The sequence below is a fragment of the Bos javanicus genome, chromosome 19 (genome assembly GCF_032452875.1).
Source record: "Bos javanicus breed banteng chromosome 19, ARS-OSU_banteng_1.0, whole genome shotgun sequence".
In the NCBI taxonomy this organism is placed as follows: Eukaryota; Metazoa; Chordata; class Mammalia; order Artiodactyla; family Bovidae; genus Bos; species Bos javanicus.
Window position 1 is genome coordinate 49,703,913 of NC_083886.1, and position 13,955 is coordinate 49,717,867.

General features: G+C 47.5%; 1 protein-coding gene and 1 non-coding gene across 2 annotated transcripts; one reads left to right on the plus strand and one right to left on the minus strand.

Annotated features, from left to right (window-relative positions):
* Positions 1-87: 87 nt before the first annotated feature.
* On the minus strand, positions 88-13,201 carry LOC133232647 (intercellular adhesion molecule 2-like). Its single transcript, XM_061392363.1, has 6 exons — positions 13,088-13,201; positions 7,019-7,186; positions 5,696-5,971; positions 3,966-4,223; positions 2,692-3,012; positions 88-2,031 (listed from the first exon to the last, which is right to left on the minus strand). The coding sequence occupies exons 3-6, from the start codon at positions 5,904-5,906 to the stop codon at positions 1,916-1,918; spliced, it is 906 nt and encodes a 301-aa protein (XP_061248347.1). The 5' UTR covers positions 5,907-5,971; positions 7,019-7,186; positions 13,088-13,201; the 3' UTR covers positions 88-1,915.
* TRNAV-UAC (transfer RNA valine (anticodon UAC)) lies at positions 10,549-10,621 on the plus strand. Its single transcript has one exon. It is a non-coding gene; the product is annotated as a tRNA-Val (tRNA).
* Positions 13,202-13,955: the final 754 nt, after the last annotated feature.

Here is a 13,955-nt window from a genome sequence, read left to right on the forward strand (position 1 = left end):
ATAGCTTCCAGTGAAGGGTCTCAGACTCGTGATCTCCAAAGAAGAAGATTTAGCTTAGGCACCAGAGACCAGGCGTGATCTCTCAAGCGCTTTGTGGAGCAGAGTTTTATTAAAGTATGAAAAGCACAGACAAAGTTCTGAGGTAGACATGAGAAGGGAAGGGGGAGTGCCCCCCTCTCTAGTGTTAGCAAGGGAGTTAGATACTTTTTAAATTAGTAATTACAATAAATCAAAAGATTGTGTTTAGGTTGTAAAGATCTTGCTAGACCCACTGAGTTATATACTTTTTAAATTAGTAATTACAATAAATCAAAAGACTGTTTAGGTTGTAAAGTTCTTGCTAGACCCCCTCACATAATTTACATTTTAAGATAACAGGATTGCCTCAAGGTTTTCAGGAAGGGAAAACTGCCCTCAAGCAGGATACATTGTTGTTATATAACCCTCAGTACAGAGTTTAAACAGAGTTGTTAGTTGTAATTATCAATTCCTGGGCTTAAAGAAAAAAGCCTTTTATGTGACTAAGGACTTCCCTTATAGCTCAGTTGTGAAAGAATCTGCCTGCAATGCAGGAGACCTGGGTTCAATTCCTGGGTCAGGAAGATCCCCAGGAGAAGGAAATGGCAACCCATTCCAGTATTCTTGCTCCTTGCCTGGAGACTGTCAGGGACAGAGGAGCCTGGCGGGCTACAGTCCCTGGGGTCGCAAGAGTCAGACACGACTTAGCGACTAAACCACCCATAGCATGTGACTAAGGCTAAGGAATGGAGAGAAAAAGAGATGTTTGTTCTTTCCTCCTCCTTGAGAATTCCAGACCCCTTTCACCTCCTCCTTGGGGACCCCAGACTTCTTATCGACCTGCCTAGGAATTGACTCACTACTATGATGCTGAGAGCCTCATGATATGAGAACAGACATCAACCCTGGAGCCCACACCAGCTTCATCATGGAGCTGCAAACAGCCCTGGAGCCCCCGTGTCCCTCTCGTGCCTAACAACCCCTTTCTACACCTGCCAACCCTTCTTACCCCCCTATCCACCAACCAGGCCATCTCCCCAGAGTGGATGAGTCCCGTCTCCACCACACGGAGACCTTGAACCAACCTGATCTCTGATCCAGGTGAGAACCCCTTAGAGCCCCGTCCAGGCCCCAGAAGCCACGTGAAAGGCCAACCCTGTCCCATTGATCGCTGCCCCGGCTGGCAGAGGCCTGGGAGACGGAGCCCTCCCTCGACCTCCTCCCCTTCCCCTGTCTCTGGATGACCAGGGCCGCGGGGTCTCCATTTGGCCCAATAACAGAACTGGAGGTAAGAGGCGAGGACAGCTTTCGTTTCCATGGCTCTCAGAAGGCCCAGAGTGGCGGGGGAGGCCTGGCGGGAGGATCCCGGAGCCAAGCCACTGGGGCCCCCACACTCACCCCTGGATGCAGGCTCTGTTGGCAGAAGAGAGAAGTCAGAGCCGTGTCCTGGAGGGCCACGTGGGAACGGAGTGTCTCTCTGTCCCCCTGGGCCAGGGCGGGTCTCCCCACCCTCCCTCAGGGAGTCACTCAGGGTCCCATAAGATGGGTGCCTGGTGCCCGGGCAGGTCGGCCTGGGGGCACACCAGGGCCTGGGTTTGCTGGGGCTCAGGAAGGCCTCTGAAAGAGAGGGTGGAGGGAGGCTGAGGAGACATTTGGAGACAGAAGTTCAGCCAGGCCTGGTGGCTCCCCCTCCTGGCCATTCCCAGGAGGCGACACGAAGGCACGGGGCTAAGTCCAGGTGTTTGTATTCAGGCTGCTTCACATGGTCCCTCAGCCAGGCCTGGACCGCACCCTAAGGAGCCACACTGAGTTCCAGCGGCCGCCATGACAGTGGCCACGCTGCTCATAGGGGCTGTGCCTGGTGGCTCCGTCTCAGCCTCTTCTAAGCGGCTTGCACTCAGGTGTTACTCGTGCGCAGTCGGTGCCTGCACAGGAGGACGAATGTCACAAACAAGATCAGCAGCATTATCACAATGGTGATGATGGTCACCATCTGGTTGTTGGGCACGGGCTCTGGGGAAAGAAGGGGTAGAGGTCACAGAAGTCCTCCGGTCCCAGGTGCCAGGCTCCAGAGGGGTAGCTGTCTACCCGTCACCCACCCACCCAATCCTGGGCAGCCTGCTGTCACTCTGCATTGCAGGGATGAGTGGCAAATGGTGTTATCACTGGACGGAAAGAGGACGGGGTCCGGGCCACCAGCCGGCCTCTGTGAGACCGTGAGGGCAGATGGACTCACATGGTCCCCTTGCCCTGCGCTGCCAGACCTCATGGTCTGCACTGCGGCGTGGTCCAGGCCAAGCCCCTCCCTGAGCAGAGATGAGGGAGCTTTGGCCAAACTCTCTGAAGACACAGAGGATCTTGACATCTAGGGTCACAGAAGCAGAACTCCAGGGGACCTTAGGGGTCAGTCAGGTCAAATTAATCATTGCAGAGCGGGGTCAAGGCCAGAGAGATGAGCTTGACTTGGTTAAGGTCACCCAGCTCACTCATGACCAAGCAACTAGTCAGGGTCCAAGCTAGGAACTCGCCAGGAGCTCCGGGTAACCCCAGGGATCAAGTGCCGTTTCCCCGAGTGCTTCCCCTGAGCTGGCAGAGAGTGGGGCGAAGGCGTTTTCTTCCCCTGAAGGGCTGAAACCGAATGTCCCCCCTCCTGATCCGTGGGCTCCCCCTCACCTTTGACTTCAAGCCTCTGGGGATCTGAGACTCTGTGGACAAGGCCACCGCCACGAGAGCGCAGGTCCATCTGGGCCTCGCACGAGAAGTTATGGTGGCCGTCTTCCCTGTGAGCTGTGGTGTTGTGGGTGACCACGGCATCTTGGGGGAAGGGTGCTGTCCCCACAAAGGTCTGATTGTACAAGATCTCAGTACCACGGAGCAGGGTGACAGTGAGGCCTTCGAGGGGTGCCACGGCGGGGACCATGCACTCGATGGTGAACAGTGTCCCTACGGCCACTGAGGTGTGCGACAGCGTCAGCAGCACTTGCTTTGGAGGGTCTGCAGGAAAGCGGAAGGGAGGTCTGCTCAGGATGGGGGTGCAGCTCGGGCAGGCCCCACCCAGCCCAGACCATCCCCTGTGACCACGGTGTTCTCAGGAAGTGGGCTGGGGCTGGACGGAGGAAGCAGTTCAGGGTGAACGATGTCCTGGGTGGTAGTTTCAGGGACCTGATGGACAAGAATGGAGGTGTCCTGGTGTCTCCAGAGAAAAGGTTCAGAATCAGTTCAGTCAACTAGAAAGATAAAAGTTTTGGCTGTGTCTCTTTCCTCTCCATAAACTCAATAGAAATTTCAAAAATGAAACAGCTGGATGGTTTTGTTGAGAGAGACTTAGAAGGGAGTACTCACTGGAATTGGGCCATGAATTGTGAGGGTGTTCAGGGGCAGAGGCAAGAGTCAGAGCTGCCTTGGTTTTCAGGATCAGGTTTAAAACTATTGCTATCCCTTAGATATTAAACTCCATGGTTCCCTGGGTTTCTTTTTTTTTTTTTTTTAAATCCAAGAGTTATTTCTTTGGTTGTGCCAGGTCTTAACTGTGGAAAGGGCCCTCAGGGGAAGATAAGACCACGACCTTCTCTCCAGGAGGTGAATGGGTTACTGGAGAGTGTGCCAGCCCTCCTGATGCAGTCCCTGTTGCTTGTCAGGGCATGTGGGGTGTTCTGGTGATGGGGGTGCTCCCCAGCTGGGAGGAGACAGAGGGAAACAACTTTTAGGTTTGTCTAAACCTGCTTGGATTGTCTGCTTCTGAGCAAATCTCAAAATCCCAGTTGCTGGCAGGGTTCGAGGAGGCCAGGGGAGGGTGTGAGCAGATTCTGAGCCTGTGCCTGGATCCAGAAGCCCAGGGAGGTGCAGGCCATAGGAGAGTGCCCAGGAGCAGTGACAGAGCAGCTCGTTGTGGGTTTGCAGACACAGGCTCCGGCCTCGGGGAGCAGGGCCCCGTGGGCGACACTCACAGAACACGGTGATGTTGAAAACTTTCGTCTCCTGCTTGCCGGCGCAGGTGAAACTGCACAGGAGCTGCTCATCCTTGGAGATGTTGTAGACCCTGAACAGCTTCCACTGAGCCTGGCTGTCCAGGAGAGTCTTGTTTAGGTGTGTCTCTAGAACAAGTTTCTTGGGGTCCGTACAACTGGCAGTGCAATTAATCACTTGAAACTCTCCAAACCCCACCATCAGGTGCTCTGGGCCCTCGAACACCTTCTCATTAGACCCTGGAAGGACAGAAAACTGCTCAGCGGACACCCCCACTGCCCTGCCTGGCGGGGCTGCCCACGATGCGCAGTCTCATCAATGGGTCCCTTCTGCTCCTCCCTCTGTTCAGACATTACTGCCTCTGGTCTAGACCAAGGGGGATGCTCCCTAGCTGTCTCCCTGCCCCTGACTGCTCTTCCAGCTTGTCCCCTCCAGGTGAGTCTTCCTCATGCACATCTTCTATCCCCATTGAGATTATATTCGAACTCGCCCCCCAGCCAAATTACCCCTGCTCTGAAGGCCTCCCTGACCTGGAGTGGATCGTGTCCCCTCAGGCCCCATGTCCATGAGTTCAGCTCCTCCCTCACTCCTTCCCTCTCTTCTGCAAATCCTTGTGGAATACTAGCTGTGTAGCAGGCACTGTTCTAGGCTCTGGGGAGCCATCAGAGACTGAAGAAATTCAAAGGTTGCCCTTGTGGAGCTCCTGCTGCTGGGAAGGACACAGAGTAACCAACAAGCGAACTAGCCAGGCTGTCAATTGGTGGGTAGCGCCCCAGACAGGAAATAGGGAGTGGGGTGGGGCTGCTGCGTTAAATACTGTGCTCGGGACAGGTTTCATGGAAACAGTGACATTTGAGGAAAGGAGGAAGGAAATGGGGGGAGCTTATCTGCCAGTGTCTGCTAGGGCAGAAAACCAGCAGCGCCAAAATCCTGGTGGAGAAGACACCAGGATGGCTGGAGCCCAGTGAGGAAGAAGGCCAAGAATCGGAACTGATCTCGGCCAGCTGGGCCTGTGCTCTGTCCTGTGTTCCCACCACACCCACATGTCCACATCTAGCCCTCAGCTGGGGAAAGAGAAAGGTTCTCTAGGGAGAGAGAGAGAGCTGCCTTTGAATCCCGAGTTTGCCAGCTCTGTGGCCTTGGGCAAAGTGCTTTCCTTTTCTGAGCCTCAGTTTCTCCATCTGTCAAATGGGCTAGTAATCCCTTTCCTGCATGGTCGTCATGAAGGCACCTGACAGGTTTTCCAAAACAGAGTGCTCACACCTGGAGGCATTCTCCTTCCCTGTCCCCTGGGCCACCCAGAAGGGGCTTTGTTTGCACTTTGATGGTCAGCAGAAGACGATGCCCTCCACTGACCTCTACGGTCCACTGGGCCGCCCCTGAAGACCCGCTGGGTCGTTCCCTTACTTTCCCTTGAGCCCCAGCCTCCTTGGTCTCCCATCAGTCTCCACGACCTGCCACATCCACACACCCTGAAGTTATGGGGCCTGTTCAACCCAAAGTGTGAAGGCCAGGTCCCCCATCTGCTACCCTGGGTCATGGAGTCATGGGGAAACCAGGCTTGCATAGCATCCCGCACCCGTGGTGGGCAGCCGCTGTGCTCAAAGCCTCAGCGACTTCTGGACCAGGACCCCCTTCTCCACACAGCACCAGGGGAACAGGTGCCCTAACCTCTGGCGGGAACACACCCAGTCTGGACCCCCAGGCTCACCTCGGCAGCAGAGCATAGCCAGAAAGGCTGCGAGCATTCCCCAGCCACCAAAAGGGGACATCTTGGGTGGCGTCTGCAGGCTCACAGGGAACAGCTGAGGACTGCCTGCAGAGAGGTGAAGGGCTCCGGTCAGGCAGGCAGCGGGGAGGACTTGCAGTTGCAGTCCTGAACCCCCAGCCTTCTGGAAGCTGATGACTGTATTTCCTCTCATTATCTGAGTGATCTTGGGGAGGCCACATGGAAGGCCAGCTCCCAGGGCCACAGGTCTGCAAGAAGCTGGGCAGAGGAAGCCAGGAGTCAGCTGATAAGCGGGACATACCTAGTCCTCCTGGCACGCTGCCATCAGGGGTGAGGCGGGCACACGGGGCTCATGTGTGTGTGATGCATGTGCACACGGGGCATTTACCGCTACAAGCCCCAAATCTGGAGAGCCCTGAATCCCACAGGACACTTTTTTGGTGTCAACAAGGGAGGGATTTTCCAAGTTGGATAGAAGGTTTGGGAGGCAATAGCTGGACATTCTCCCCTGTCCTCTGCCCCTCCCCTTTTACATTTCTGGTGATGCACACGGTCCCCAGGCACTTTCTTGTCTGTTTTCTTAGCTAAATGTGATTTCACGTTACTAATTCAAGGAGGAAGGAAAAGGAAACCAACATTTCACTGATGCCAATTCTCTGTTAGGGACTAATTTAAGGTTTAATATATCGTCTCATTATCACACCAAATCTAGCAATGTTGATTGTGCATCTGAGGAAGTTCAGGGCTCAGGTGAATTAATAACTTGCCTAAATCACAACGATATTAGGTGATGGAACGGCGGTGAGAATTTAGGAATGAGGAGTGTTTGGTTGGAGAATTGGTGGTTGCCAGGATTAAAGGGAGGGAGACATGGACTGAAAGAGCAGAGAGGACTTTAGGATGGAGAAGCTGCTCTGTTTGCTACTACAATGGTGCATATGTGTCAGAACACACTTGCCCAAACCCACAGAATGTACACACCAAGACTGAACCGTAATGTCAACTATGATCTTTGGGTGATAATGACGTGTCAATGCAGGCTCATCAGTCATGAGAAATGGACCACTCTGGTGGGGGATGTTGGTAACAGGAGAGGCTGTGCATGTGTGGGGACAGGAGGTATGTGGCAAGTCTCTACTTCCCCTAAGTTTTGCTCTAAGCCTTAAACTGCTCTTCTAAAAAGAAGTCTACTAAAAAAATGGGGGTAGTAGAGGCCAGAGGAGCTGGTGTGTTACAGTCCATGGGGTTGAAAGAGTCGACACGACTTAGAGACGGAACAACGACAGAAAAATAGCTCAAACACACCACCCTGGAGGGCAGCCTTCTGGGTCAGGATGCTTGTCAGCCATGGATGGTTGTTGCAAATGCAGGCTTTTATGACTTCTCTGGCGGTCCAGTTGTTAAGACTCTGCTTCCAAGTGTTTGATCCCTGGTCTGGGGAAGTAACATTCCATATGGGCGTTCCATATGTGCCTGGCATAGCCAAAAATAAACTGCAGGTTTTTAAACTCAATTTTTAGCAGGTTTAGAGGAAGACGTTTACTCAGTCATTTCTAAATGTTTATCTCGAATTACATTTGTAAAATATGTATTTACTTGGCTGCACCAAGTCTTAGTTCTGGCATGCGGGATCTAGTTCCCTGACCAGGGATGGAACCCAGGCCCCATGCATTGGAGCTGGAAGTCTTAGCCACTGGACCACCAGGGACGTTCCTCAGATTACACTTTAAAAGATATTTAAACACAAAACCCAGTTCTACATTGTTTATGAGACACATCTAATGAGTAAGAGTGTGGAATGGTGGAATGAAAAAAGATATACCAGGCAAAAGCTAACCAAAAGAAAAGCCGGGAAAGGTTTATTCATATCAAAGAAGAAGGAATTTTAAGACAAAAAAATATTTATTAGGGATACAATGAGTACCTAGATTAAACGGTCAATTCATACAGAAATCACAATTGTTGTAAACTTGTAAGCACTTAGCTTGAAGGAACAACAAAGAGATAAAACCATCATCATAGCAAGAAATTTTAATACAACATCTCTCTATTATGAATACTGAAGCAAACATGAAAAGATGCTCAACATCATTCATCAGGAGGGAAAGGCACATCAAAGCCACAATGAGACATCACCCCACCACTGTCAGAATGGTTATCATCAAAGACAACAAATAAAAACATTGGCAAGGGTGTGGAGAAAGGGGAGCCCTCGTGTCCTCCTGGTGGGATTGTAAATTGGTGCAACTGCTGTGGAGAAATGTGTAGAGGTGCCTCAAAAATTAGAAATAGAACTGCCGTATGATCCAGCCATTTCACTTCTGGGTATCCTCCTGGAGAAAACAAAAGCACTAATTCGAGGACATACATGTGCACCACTGTCCACTGTGGCATCATTTCCAGTAGCCAACGTGTGAAAGCCTCCTGAATGTTCATCCATAGATGCATGAGTAAAGATGGGTTTGGTATAATACACAACGGAATATTATTCAGCCATAAAGAATGAAGTCTTGCCATTTTCGACAACATGGACAGACCTAGAGGGTATTATGCCAAGTGCAATGACTCAGACAGAGAAAGACAAATACCATGTGATCTCACACATATGCAGAATCTGAAAAACAAAACAGACAAAACCAAAGCCAGGCTCCTACATATAGAGAATAAAGGAGTGGTTGCTGGAGGCGAAGGGGCCGAGCAGGGTCCAAAATAGATGAATGGGATTAAGAGGGGCAAAGCACCAATTACAGAGTAAGCCACAGGGATGTAACACAGCATGAGGAATATGGTCAGTAATACTGGAATAACTTTGTATGGAAGCAGGTGGACACTAGACTTGCTGTGGTGATAACTGCATAATGTAGGCAAATACCAAACCCCTGTGTAGAACACCTGAAGGTTACATAATACTGTATATTATAAGCCAGTCTAAAAATATAAAGTAATGTATCTTGCAATTCACAAAAGAAGAAGACTATAGATTCATAGAAACAGAAAGCAGAACAGTGGTTGCCAGGGCCTGGGGGCAGGGGGAAATGGTGAGTTCTTTGTTTAATGGGTATAGACTTTCAGTTTTGTGAGATAAAATTAAGTTTTGAGATCCATCGTGAAACAATGTGAATGTAACCCAACCAAATGTACATTGAAAAAGAGTTATGTGGTGTATTTTGTGTTAGGTGTATTTTACCATAAATGAAAATTTAATTTACACAACATTGCAAATCTTCAATGAGCTTAAAAATTCAAAACTTACAAAAATTAAAAACTTATAAATCATTTATGCCAAGAAATATGAAACCAAGTAGAATAAGTCTTAGAAAAAGTCAGTTCAGTTCAGTTGCTCAGTCGTGTCCGACGCTTTGCAGACACGCAAAAAGTACCTAACTTGATTAAAGAAGAAATAAAAAGCCTGAACAGTTCTACAACTCTTATAGAAATTACATCCGTAATTTGAAATCTCCCCACAAAGGAAATATCAAGTCTAGATAGCATTACAGAAGTTTAAGTAGGGATAATTTTAATCTTACAAAAACTCTCTCTGAGAATGAAAATAGCAGGAACACGCTGTCTAAGAGGCCAGTGGAACCTTAATGCCAAAATGAGACAAGAATAGGATGAAATAGAAAAATTAGAAGCCAGTGTCACTCGTGAATACAAATGCAAAATAAAAACACAAACAGACCAAATCTAGCCATGTGTTAAAAATATTAGACATCATATCCAAGTTAGGCTTAGCTATGAAAAGCTGGTCGCATGATAGAAGAGACAGCTGCAAATGTCATTTATTATTGTTGGGAATAGTAAACTTTGGTGCTTTATGTCACGATACTTCTGCCCTGCTCTGAAATCCTCTATATTTACAGCAGAAAATTTCCTGCAACCTGAGACTCACCTTTTGTTCCATGACCTCACCTCAAGTTTATACCATGTTTCCTTTTTGCTTTTTTGCCTCAGGGTCTTCTTCAATGCTTTAGGAATCACTTAGATACCTGTTAGTGTTTCTTAGAAGCCTAGGAGTGTCAAGTTCCCTAACATGAAACCCTCAACCAAGGAGAGGCCAAGAGCTAGGAGAAACATGGTCCAGCCTCTTTCTTTTGGGGAGGCAGTTCTAGCCAGCATCCTGTAGACCTATCAGAGATTCTGAAAGGCTTGAACTCCCTTTGCTTACACCTGCAACACCAGTTATGCATCTTCTATTGGCTTTCTCTCCCCTGGTTCAGTCTTCTTCCTTCAATCCCTACTTCTTGGCCTCAATAATTCAGTAATCTACCTGAACTGAAGTCCTTGTTGCAGGCTCTACTCTGAAGGAGTCCAAACTAAAATCTTATGTTACAGATTTAAGAAGAAAAAACATATGATCATCTTAACAGATCTAGAAAAAAAATGATGACATTCAATATTCTTTCATGATAAAACCTCTTAGCAGACTAGAAGGAAATATCCTTAACATGATAAAGGAAACTTAGAAAAAGTTTGCATGTGTACTATTATTTTTTTAACATCTGTATCATCTTTTTAATGAGTACATCTTTGGAGTAATTCCTTTAAAATCTGGACCCAAACAAGGATGCCCACTATCTTTGCTTCTATGTTGACATTTTTACCAGATGTCCTAGACAATATAGTAAGACAAGAAAAAGAAATTAAAGGACTAGGGATGGGAAAAGAGCAAAATTATCAGTTTTTTCATATGATGTGGTTGCCTAGATAGAACATTCAAATGAATGATTCAAAATAATCAGAGATTCTAGCAAGACAGCTAGCTGTAAGATCAATATCCAAAAAGAAATTGCTTTTGTATAGAACAGGAACATACAAAAATGTAATTTAGGACTTCCCTGGTGGTCCAGTGGTTAAGACTCTGCACTTACACTCCAGGGGCCACAGGTTTGATCCCTGGTCAGGGAAGTTCTGCATGTTGCACAGAGCATCCAGGAAAGAAAAGGAATTTTAAAAGCACACTATATTACAGCAGCAAAAAGATAGAAGTGATACATATACAGAAACAAAAAGATAGCAGAATGGAAGACTTAAAGTCAGAAAGTTCTAAAACACAATTGAAAGACATTGAACACAATTTAAATAAATGTAGAACCCGCCCATGTTCGTGACTAAGGGATTCAATATTATAATGAGGACAATTTTCTTCCGACAGATTTAATGCAATTCTAGTAGATCCCAATAAGGGATTTCATGGAAAACAAAAGATGCTTCTAAACCTTATAATGGAAAGAACAAAAGGACCAAGACACCCCTAAAGAAGAATAAAATGAGGGGATTTGCCTTACTAGATATGAAGACTTACTATAAAATATAATTTTAGTGTAGATGTAGGCAAATTAACCAGTGGAACGGTAAAGTGCCCAGAAATAGTCTTGTGTGAAACTCACACCTGACAAACGTGGTCCTGGACATCACTGGGTGGAGAAGGAGATAAAAATGAATGATGCTTGATCAACTGGTCAACTATGTGGAGAAAAAGGATGGGAAACGTATCCCTACATTGCTCCCTTCATTGGGAGGGATGTATCCCTTCATTCCTCACCCGGAATGAAGAAATCAATTCTATCTAATTTAAAGATTTACATGTAAAAGAACACTTTAAAAACTTTTATAAGAAAATATATACTTAGTCACTCAGTCGTGTCCAACTCTGTGACCCAGTGGACTGTAGACTGCCAGGCTCCACTGTCCATGGGATTTCCCAGGCTAGAATACTGGAGTGGGTTGCCATTTCCTACTTCAGGAGATCTTCCTGACCCAGGGGTCAAGCCCTTGGCTCCTGCAGTGGATCTTGTGTTGCAGGCAAATTCTTTACCTGCTGAGCCACCAGGGAAATCCATAAAAACTATAGGAGAGTATGTTTATGTCCTTGGGGAAAGGGAGGATTTCCTAAGCGAGACCTCAAGATCACCACTGCTAGAAAAAACAACTGAGAATTTTGAGTATATTAAAGACATGATGAACATTTCAAAGAAAACAAAATGTCTCGGAGCAAGGGAAATTAAAACCACAATGAGGAACCACTTTATATCTACTAGATTGGCAGAAGTTAAGAAAGTTGACAAGACCAATTGTTGGAGAGGCTGTGGGTCAATAGGAACTCGTATATTGCTGGTGAGAGTGTATTTTGGTTCTCTGAGAAATAATGAGGCATTATCTCCTAATGCTGAATAGTGCCATTCCCTATAACCCACAATTCCACCCTTAGATATATGCCCTAGAGAAACTCTTGCACTAAGAACCAGAAGACCTGTCCCCTTCTTACTATCTGTATGACCCTGGGCAAGTCGCTTTAATCTCTGTGTGCCTCAGTTTTCTCTTCTGTAAAATGGGATTAACCATAACACATTCCTTATGGGAATGGTGTATAGATTAAACTAATTAAATGACAATATTAACAAGTATTCAAAACAGTAGCTGGCACACAGTTTATGTTATAGAACTATTACATCAAATGAAAATAAATGCATAAGTGATAAAGCACTAAATTAAAGAAAGAATCAAGAGAACAATAAAAACAGACTTTGGGAGGCTGGTTATTTATGTCTGGGTGGGAGGTGAGTAGCACAGTAGGTAGATGGAAAGTTTAGTGGTAGTTCGTCCTTGGGTTGAGTGTTGGGTTCAGGGCTGATCGTTACATTATCTTACTGTGCAATACACATGCATGTTACATAGATGTGTTCATTATGTGTCACATAGTAAATTTCACAAAAAGAATACAAAGGGAAAAGAGAAATTCCCACGTATCTAGAAAGAAGAGGCTCCTTGAGACTATGAGCCACAGGATAGGAAAGTCCCTTCTAACCAGGTAGGACTTCATTGAATGGGATTCATCAGGAACCTTGGGTGTGACCCCAAGAGGCTGGGGACTATACTTGTCCCCTAAGCATCAGCTCTGAGCTCAGTCCAGATGACCTGGACCCACGTGGGCCATGGTGGGAAGGCAACCCCAGGCTTCTAAGAGGGTTGTGTGGTTGACAGAGCAGGGGAGGAAGAGAAAGGACAAAAACAGGAAATAGCCACAGAGCAATAGGCCACACAAGCTGAAGATCCCCTGGTTGGGGATCTTAGTTCCTCAACCAGGAATTAAGCTGGGGTCACAGCAGTTCTTGTGTGGTTGACAGAGCAGGAGAGGAAGTGAAAGGACAAAAAGAGAAAATAACCACAAAGCAATAGGCTGTTGGACTCGAGAGATGGCTGGCTGAGCTCCTCATGCAATGACCAAGGAGCCGGAGGAAATTTTGTAGCAACTGCAGCCCGTGGGCTTATGGGGAGAGAGGGAGAAAAAGAACAAGAACTCAAGTGTTGATTGACAATCTATCCCAAGCCCTTTCCACTCTTCCAAGAGGGAAGCAGGGAGCATCACCTTACCTGTATCAGCAAACGGGTGATACCGTGGTGGATAAACAGGGTGGCTGAGGTCCAGCTTCCAGCAGCCGTTGTTCCCTGGGCTGCTGCTGGTTCAACAAGTGTTGCCTGGTTTTTGACTGATTTCCCTTCTCAGAAGTCATGTGCTTCCTGTCTCAGCTCTGACCTCACACTAACATCACTTTCTGTTTATTACCTCTTGTTTTAAGCCCGGGTAAATATATACCCAGGCTTCCCAGGTGGCTCATTGTTTAAGGATCCGCCTGCCATTGTGGGAGCCGATTCCTGAGTCAGGAAGATCCCCTGGAGAATGAAAAGACACCCCACTCCAGTGTTCTTGCCTGGGAAATCCCAAGGACAGAGGAGTCTGGCGGGGTATAGTGCATGGGGTCCCAAATAGTCAGACGTGACTGAGCATGCACGCATGCATTCAAGGGACCAATACAGTTGAGTCCACACAAGCCGAAGACTCCCTGGTGGGGATCTTAGTTCCTCAACCAGGAAGTAAGCTCGGGTCACAGCAGCGAAACTGCTACTCATCACTGGACCACCAGGAAATTCCCTCTGCACTTTTTTTTTCTTTTTCTTTTTTTTTTGATGTGTGGCTTCTGTGCTCCTGGGAGCCTTGGATGAATGAGACAGATCCAGGATGAGCCACCCACTGAACCCCTGCAGGAGGCTTGTCAACATCAGGGAGCAGGGTCTTCCCTGTATACGAATCCCCAACCACCAAACTCTTCTACTTACAACTAAGAACGATTGTGTTCTGAGACCTTTTCACATCTGCCACTTCACCTAACAATTAAAAAAACCCTCCCCTGGCAGAGTAGCTTTGTACCATGAGGCAGAGTTTCAGAGCTGGTGCTAGGCA